Source organism: Aphanomyces astaci (genome assembly GCF_000520075.1).
Source record: "Aphanomyces astaci strain APO3 unplaced genomic scaffold supercont1.29, whole genome shotgun sequence".
Classification (NCBI taxonomy): domain Eukaryota; phylum Oomycota; class Saprolegniomycetes; order Saprolegniales; family Verrucalvaceae; genus Aphanomyces; species Aphanomyces astaci.
In genome coordinates, this window is record NW_009798292.1 from 590,823 (window position 1) to 598,955 (window position 8,133).

Here is an 8,133-nt window from a genome sequence, read left to right on the forward strand (position 1 = left end):
TGAAAACGGCAAACAACTTGTTTTACGAAAGTGCCAGTAAAACCACCTTCAACCAACCAATCATCGCATTAGATGAAGTAACTTTAAACAACGCACCCAACCGTTATTCAAGTTACTTTAGACATTATTTAAGTCTGAGAAATTTTTAAACAATGAATTTAACCCTGGAATTGCCAAAAAAGGTGCAAAGCACAATAGTAGTAAAAAGTACTATTAATAGTATGAGGAACACAGTGAAAATGTTTATCATCCTGTTGCATTTTTTTAAATGAACCAATATACTAACTTGTACTTCGAGTAAATATTCATAATGCTTCAAAGTATTATTAATAATAGCTACTAGTATTACGAAACCACCTGTATTACTTCAAGTAATATTACTCCGTACTATTATTAATAATAGTATTAGTATTACAGTAAATAGTAGTAATCGCGTGGGAGATTGGGGTTACGAGTGGAGATGCTCGTACAAATCAAGAAATATATGGTTGATGGAGCAAGAAGTGCAGTATGTTATAAACGAATCGATCGCGTTAGAGTATGGTGGACACGACACTAGTGCCTTGAGTGGCCTCCGTCGAGTCTGATGCGATGGAGTCGACAGCGATGCTGACTGGGGGGATGGCGGTGGGTACAGGAGGTGGCTGGAGGTAGCCACCGATGTTTTGCAGAATGGACGGGTCCTTGTCCATGGATAGGAACGTGTGAAGATGCCGAACAACGTCGCAACAACTTTGACGGGAAACATGCGCGCATTCCATGATGCATCGCGCGTGGGCGTTCAGTAGAGACTCGACAAACGATTGCAATGCTTGGGCGCGTGCCTTGATGAAGTTGGCGCGGGACTGCCACAGATGGAAGAACCGATGGGACAATAATGGCAACCCCGTGTCGACGACGGCGACCAACTCGCGCGAGAACGCGGCCTCGCCACTGCAGCATTGGGAAGACGAGTCGTGCACGATGGAGCGAAGCGCCTTGCGAAACGCGCGAGCTTCCGAGTATCGGTGATGTACAGTCCACGTCGTGAGGAAGCCAAACGAGATGACGAACTCGTACATCACTGGCAATGATGCTGCGCATGGTGGTTGTACGGCCTTCCCTCCTTTGTCAGGGGATAGCGGAAGGCTCTGTGTGACTTCCACCGAGAAGAGCATCGTCTCAATGCTCTGGGGTACCGTCACGCGATCATTATCGCCTACGGGCTGTTGCATGCTTCAAGATCACCGTCAATCATACATGTTTGTTTCAAGGAGCCGTTACTTTGCAGCATCCGGTTACGGTATCCGTGATTGTGCCGCACCTTTGCGATGCCTGCGCGATCGATGGCTGTGCCCCTTCCGACGCATGAAGACTTCGTTGGATTACGCTCCTTGGCATGCATGATGACTCTTGTAGCCATCGCAGAATGATGGCATCATGGATGGATTTGAACGGACGTACATCTGGTGAGTGGTACCTGCCAGGTGAACATGCGCGGAAACATCCGTTGGTACTGTACCCGTACTGAGAGTAGTGAGGTCAAGCGCGTAGCGGCATTTTCCCTTTCCCTTCTTCCTTCACAACTACCGTCATGACAAACTTTGCCGAAGCGACCGACGTCCTTGCATACGCCAACGACTCCAGCTACGTCCGCGCTCGCAACACGACCGTGGCGACTGCAATCCAGTTGTCAGGCGGCATGGTCAACTACGTGTGGCGGCTAACGCTGACGGACGCATCCACGGTCATCTTGAAGCACTTTCCACCATCATTGCGTGTGAATCCTGCGTTTGCGTTTCCTCAAGGTACAGTACTGTCTGTATACACTCTTCCATACCCACATCATCCATTCATATTATCCTCTAGAGCGCTGCGAATTGGAGTACATTGCCTTGCGAGCTGCCACGTCACAGTTTCCCCAGGCGAAGTGGTCGGCGCCGATTCCCTACTCGCTGGACGCGGCCAACTATGTCATTTTGGAGCAGGACATGCCTGGTGTGTCTCTCTTCGACCTCCTCAAGCAAGAAGTCGACCAACCCCTTTCTACGAGTGATTTCGAGTGGATTGCATCGAGCCTGCTGACCTTCTTGACTGACGTCAAGTCGTTGGTCGTGTCAGACATGTCCATCTACGCCAACTCGCCGCTCACCCCCGTCATGAATCGCATGTACCTGCGCAACCTCACTCGCATGATCGACTTCGACATCCCACATCCGCAAGACTGGTTGGATCGAGCGGCAGCGTGCGATCTCGTCGCCACCGACAGCTTTTTGTTTGGCGACTTTTGGCCCAGTAGCATCCTCGTAGATGTTTCCCACAAGCGCGTGGCGATAATCGACTGGGAACTGGCGCGGACGGGGCATTTCGGGCTGGATTTGACGCAAATGATGGCAAATCTGGCGCTAATGGGGCGCGGTCAAGGCTACAACAACGCCGCGGCCAACAACATGGCCACGGCGATCGTGGCGGCGTGGAAACGGGCGACGAGTGGAGCCGACACGTTTGATTTCGAAGCGGCCTATGTCAAGCGTGTGGTGCAGCTGTCGCAGTACTCCCACTGGGGCCTGGACAATGTCCAGGCGGCCGTGCAAGACTTGGTGGCCGCCGCGCCCAACGTGTTTGCTGCAACCTAGCACATCCAGTATTACCCAACAACACCAAAACGACGTCATCATATGTGTGCGTGTTGAACTTGCAATTTGAAAATAGATGACGAACGTTACAAACGTCCGCATCAGCATACAAATATCAAGTGCTTTCACGACGCAGCATCTCGATGCTGTACGTAATAAATAATGGATCATTTAACAACAACGGTAGCACCTACCCTGGACACTCCAAATGTCCAGCAGGTTGTACTATCCACGTGGCCAACATGGTAACACGGGTTGCGAATTCGATCTTGACGTCGAGTTCCATATCAGTGCCGACAATCCAGGAAAAGCCACTTTCATTTATAATAAATGAATAAATGAATGATTTTCACGCCCATGTTTTTTTGCACGGTTATCCGGATTCTACCATTCGCCACTTTGTGTGTCCCTGGACTCTTAAGCTGCTCCTGGTGCTTTCGACGGACTGCCGGCGAGCGCAAGGTAACGCGTGATGTTGTCCGTTGATATCGATTGACCATGAACATGGAAATAGCATGAGCGAGAACGACAAGGATGGCGAGAAGAGCGTGGCCGACACCCCCATCGGCACCACCGTATCTTCATCGTCGGTGTCTCCAATGCTGCCGACGTCCTCGTCGACGACGTACACTAATGGCAACACGGAGCGAAAAAATCAGATGAACGGCGCAGTAGACGCACCCTCCTCCTCCATAGCCGACCACGGCACCACCGCAGACGTGAAGGAACGGCCGCCGTCCCTTCTCAAACTAGTCATCCCGGCGCATGAGGCCGCTCGCGAAGGCTTGACGTCCGTGAGCTCGAGCTCGGACCCATCTTCGAGTTCGTCGATCTCGTCCCCCGACAGCGTGTCGTCGTCACACAGTCGGTCGGGGCTGCTGTCAGACCCGTCTTCTCCTCACAACGCGACGACCGACCAACCGCTGGACAAGAAGCGCACGTACAGCGCACACGAACTGCACTCGTGGGACTCGTCTGCCAAGAGCGGCGGGCCTCCTTCGTTCAATCGGTCCGTGACCGCGAGTTCTGTGGACCGCAAGCATTCGCTGCAGTCGTCGATGGGTCCGCCGCCATCGTTCGGGCTCGTGTCGACGAGTTTGCAAGTCGAGATCCAGGCGGTGACGTTGCCCGCGGACGGGATCAAGGAGGTCGAAGACGACAAGAGTACGCACACCGTGTTCGCGCTGGAGGTGCGACTCGTGAGTGGTCTGCGGTGGGTGATTGAGAAGCGGTACTCGGACTTTCGCGACTTCCATGACCGCATGAAGAAGGCCAACGCAAGTGTGCGCAACCTACCCTTCCCCAAGAAGCATTACTTTCGCGGCAAATCCCACAGCGTGATCGAACAGCGCCGACTCGACTTGGAAAGATATGTCAAGGACATCCTGCACGTACAGCCGCTCATGAAGATGCCGATCTTCAACTTCCTCGCGGTGTACGCCCATCTGGAATCATATGACCGCAAGAAGCGCCGCCAGCAAAAGGAAGTCGACTTGAAGCGCATGAAGAACCTCCTTGCACCGGATGAACTCGCCGACGTCCAAGCCGCATTCCAGCGGCTCTGTACGTCCAAAGCGACCGCCATCGCGTCTGTCGCCCCGTCGTCCAAGCAGCCTACTCCACAACCGACTACAACAGCTGCTACAACCAATAGCAACATAAACTCCCCCAAGTCGCCCGCGGTGTTGGCCCCTACTTTGGGACCCACCGCCGACGCGTCGACGTATGCCGACGGCGGCGGTGGTCCATCAACGTCGTCGTCGTCCATCTCGTCGTCGTCGTCGTCTGCCGCGTCTTCTGCTGCCGACAACAACCTCATGACCAAGACAGCGTTCCGACGCGATGTGCTCAGTGTCTTCCCCGACATGCCATCGACGTTTGCGATTCGGTTCATGAAAGGGTTTAGTGACAAGTCGTCCAACGAAATCTCTGTGGACGAGTTTGTGCGGGCGGTGGCGATTCTGCGACACGGTTCCACAGACGACCAGCTGTTGTTCTCGTTCAATATGTGCGACCACGACCACCTCGGGAAGCTGCAAAGCACTGGCCTAAGCAACTTGCTCGTGAGTTTGTATGGCCGCCCCGTGATTGACAAGCCAGAGTATAAACGTGTGGTGAACGATCTGTTTGATTATGGGCGGTCGCGGCTCACGGCGGACGAGTTCGTACATGCGATGCTGACGCAGCCATTGGACCACGTGGCGCTGGTGCTCGACTGGATGCCATCGTTCATGCACATTCTATGTGAGACAGCGAGTCCATCGCTGTTGGAGCTCCAGGAAGACTACAACCCCGTGGTGCAGCAAAAGATACTCGAAACTGAGACAGCGTTCAGCGCGGCCGAGATTGCGATGCTCCAGGACGCGTTTGCCATGTATCGATCTTCTTCTTCGTCTGCGACATCGTCGTCCACCAACCACGCATCCACAGGCCAATCCACGACCAATCGAACGGCGGCAATCGATTTGGAACTGTTGGCCGCCGACTTTGCCTTGCAAGTGTCGGACGCCCGACTTGTGACAGCGTTTGCCTCGTTCGGACCTCGAGCCAACGGCGTCGACATTGACGTCTTTAGCTTCGTGCATGCATTGCATATTGCGTGTCGGGGCACTTGGCAAGACAAGGCCAGGTTTGGGTTTCGGCTCTTTTCATCCACTGGTAACCCCGAGGTGATGACCCGAGACGACCTTGTGGCGATGCTACAGCTCGAAGTGTTGGTGCATTCGCCCGTGGAAGGTCATATCCGCGCGTACTTTCCAGACTGTGACACGGCCGTGGTGTCGACTGCGCAGATTGGGATGTACGTGGACTTGGTCCTTAGCAGCACTGATGACAGCGGCGGCGGCGGGTGGACGCTCGACTTGTTTACAAAGTGGGCAGCATCCCGCGATCACTTTCAAGTTGCGGCGCTCGACATGATGAAACGCACGGTATTTGCCAAGCTGGGCTTGATCCCAGCCAACAAAGCCGAAGAAATCGACGTGGCGAGGCTGTGCTACCAACCGTACGATCCGTCGGCATTGGTCCAGGGCGACCATTGGTTCATTGTGGACCCCGTTTGGTTTGACCATTGGCGGCGATATGTCGAGTTTATCCCAGTGTTGGACACGTTTGCCAACCCCAACCCCAAGGCGAGGACAGCTACGACGACGACTGCTTCTACAACATATACAAGTACGTCGTCGCTCAAGGCGTCGTTGTCGTGGTCACCTCCGAAACCCCAAGTGACATCGTCGTATTCGTTGCTGTTGCCCAGCCCAGAGACAAAGAGAAAGGGGGAAACTGGTGGTGGTGGTGGCGGCATGACGGCCTTTACCAACTTGCGCAAACCAGTCAAGATCAAGCAAATAGACGGCTCCATGGCTGCCTTAGACGCTGCCACCGCCGCCGCCAAGCTACACGGACCACCGCCACCTCCGCCGCCGCCATCCTCATCCTCATCGGGGCCATCTTCCATCGACGCAAAGCCATCGTCCATCGTAGACACGGACAACAACATCGTTCGACCCAAGTACATTGGCAACATGGCGCTATTCAAAGACAAACAGTTTGCCCCGACAGATGACATGCTCGCCGGCAAACACTTTGCCGTTGTGTGCGAACCGCTGTGGCGGGCACTCAAGGCATGGTATGGTGGCGGACCCGAGATCAAGCAGACTGTGGTCGTGTTGAGTGACGGGCGGGCGACGCTCGACTTGTGGGGTACGGAGCGGCAGCATGCGGCAACAATGGATGGCCATGTCGTCGCGGCGGCTTCGACCACCGACGCCTCGTCCACGGCGCTCGCCGCGTCCAAGTACAAGCGCATGCGCGGGGGCGGGTCCTTGGGCCTGATCAACCTCGGCAACACGTGCTACATGAACTCTGCCTTGCAATGCATTGTCAACACCCCCCTGTTTGTCGACTACTTTTTGTCAGGGATGTACATGGACGACATCAACCGCACGTCGACTTTGGGGATGCAGGGCAAGTTGGCCGAAGTGTACGGCAAGTTGCTCGAGGACCTGTGGAGCACCAAGTTCAAGCACGTGTCCCCCCGTGAGTTTAAGAAAACGATCGGCAAATTCAACGAAGCATTTCGCGGCAATGACCAGCAAGATGCCCAGGAGCTGATTGCGTTTCTCCTAAGCGGGCTTAGCGAAGACCTGAACCGAATCCATGACAAGCCATACATTTCCCAGCCCGATTCCGACGGCCGGTACGATTCCGACTTGGCCGACGAGTGGTGGCGCAACCATCTCAAGCGCGAAGTGTCGATCGTGGTGGCGCTGTTCACTGGTCAGTACAAATCGCTGCTTACATGCAGCGCTTGTGGGTTCAAATCAGCCAGATTCGAACCGTTCACGTTTCTCCAAGTGCCGCTGCCCGAGCCTACCCATAACAACGTGACGATTCCCATTGTGTTTGCCGATTCGAGGATGATGCCGCAGAAGCTCAGCCTTCGCCTCAGCATCGACGCGACGATTGTCGAGCTGAAAAAGCAGCTGGTCGACGTGTGCGTCGCCGACTTTGGGCTGCCGCTGCACTCTGTCGCAGATATCAAAATCTGCGAATACGCTGGCGCGCACATTGTCGGGTTCAAAGCCGACAACCGCAAGCTAGGCCAGATCCGAAGCATCGACCGGTTGATGGCATTCCAGCTGGAACCACTCGCGCCGCGCGTGGTAGATGTGACGAGGTTCCGCCGGCCGTCGCTGATTCCGTACGAAAGCCCTGGAGACGACGACTACATGGAGGAGGAAGATGAAGAAGTCGAAGTGGTGGCCACGGACGAACTGGTCACATCGCGGGGACGAACGCCCACGTCGTTATATCCACACATGTTGGTGGAAGTGCAAATCAAGGGCGAATGGGTGGCTGGCACGGTCTTAACAACAACGACATCTGACACGTGTGCGGTGCAGCTGCGACACGGGGACGTGGAAGAAAACGTATCGCAGACCCGCGTGAGGCCCCGTCCGGCGCGGCTGCTCTACTGCCCCGTCATCTCACGCAAGCTAGGGTACTCTCCAGTGTACTTTAAGAACCCGTTCCGGCCGCTGCCGTTTGGCACGCCGGACCTCGTCCGCATCTGTCCGGAAATGACCACCGGCGCCGCCTTGTATGCGATGGTGTGGGACCGCGTCCACCGGTTCTTCAAGCAGCGCCATTCGACCACCACCACCAGCAACTCGACCCGCCGCGGACCGCCGCGCCAGCATTCGATTTGCGGACCTGTACAGCACATTGACGAGTTATTCTGCCATCAAGACCTGCCGTTCCTGCTCCGACGGGTGGAAAGCAAAGGTATCACAGACTCAAGGACGCCGTGGCTGCTCCGATCATTTGGATGGACGATTCCATGTAATGACCACTTTGTCGACTTGCTGGAGGACGAAACCATCGCGATTGACTGGGACGTTCAAGTGCTGCAGGTATGGATAGATATATATATATACACTATGAACAAAAAAACAGATACATTTGGGATGTGTTCTATATATATATATATATATATATGTACGACTGGTGTTGGTGT

At 54.6% G+C, this 8,133-nt stretch overlaps 3 protein-coding genes across 3 annotated transcripts in view; 2 read left to right on the top strand and 1 right to left on the bottom strand.

Moving 5' to 3' along the window:
• Positions 1–475: 475 nt before the first annotated feature.
• On the bottom strand, positions 476–1,229 carry H257_10671 (hypothetical protein). Its single transcript, XM_009837274.1, has one exon. It carries the CDS (start codon positions 1,212–1,214, stop codon positions 534–536), a length of 681 nt encoding a protein of 226 aa, XP_009835576.1. The 5' UTR covers positions 1,215–1,229; the 3' UTR covers positions 476–533.
• A 48-nt stretch (positions 1,230–1,277) lies between these two features.
• Positions 1,278–2,928, top strand: H257_10672 (hypothetical protein). Its single transcript, XM_009837275.1, has 2 exons — positions 1,278–1,787; positions 1,849–2,928. The coding sequence occupies exons 1-2, from the start codon at positions 1,574–1,576 to the stop codon at positions 2,613–2,615; spliced, it is 981 nt and encodes a 326-aa protein (XP_009835577.1). The 5' UTR covers positions 1,278–1,573; the 3' UTR covers positions 2,616–2,928.
• Positions 2,929–3,011: 83 nt separating this feature from the next.
• H257_10673 (hypothetical protein) overlaps positions 3,012–8,133 on the top strand; it is a 7,037-nt gene continuing 1,915 nt past the window's right edge. Inside the window, exons 1-2 of the mRNA XM_009837276.1 lie at positions 3,012–3,077; positions 3,130–8,029. Coding sequence (XP_009835578.1) covers positions 3,131–8,029 — 4,899 coding nt within the window. The 5' untranslated portion in view covers positions 3,012–3,077; position 3,130. The remainder of the gene's footprint in view (positions 3,078–3,129; positions 8,030–8,133) is intronic.

What these genes read in the sequence shown, in the direction of transcription:
- H257_10671 (XM_009837274.1), bottom strand. Translation starts at nt 1,214, where the DNA reads ATGCAACAGCCCGTAGGCGATAATGATCGCGTGACGGTACCCCAGAGC.
- H257_10672 (XM_009837275.1), top strand. Translation starts at nt 1,574, where the DNA reads ATGACAAACTTTGCCGAAGCGACCGACGTCCTTGCATACGCCAACGAC. An exon ending in TGCGTTTGCGTTTCCTCAAG is followed by an intron (nt 1,788 to 1,848) that starts GTACAGTACTGT and finishes ATTATCCTCTAG; the next exon opens with AGCGCTGCGAATTGGAGTAC.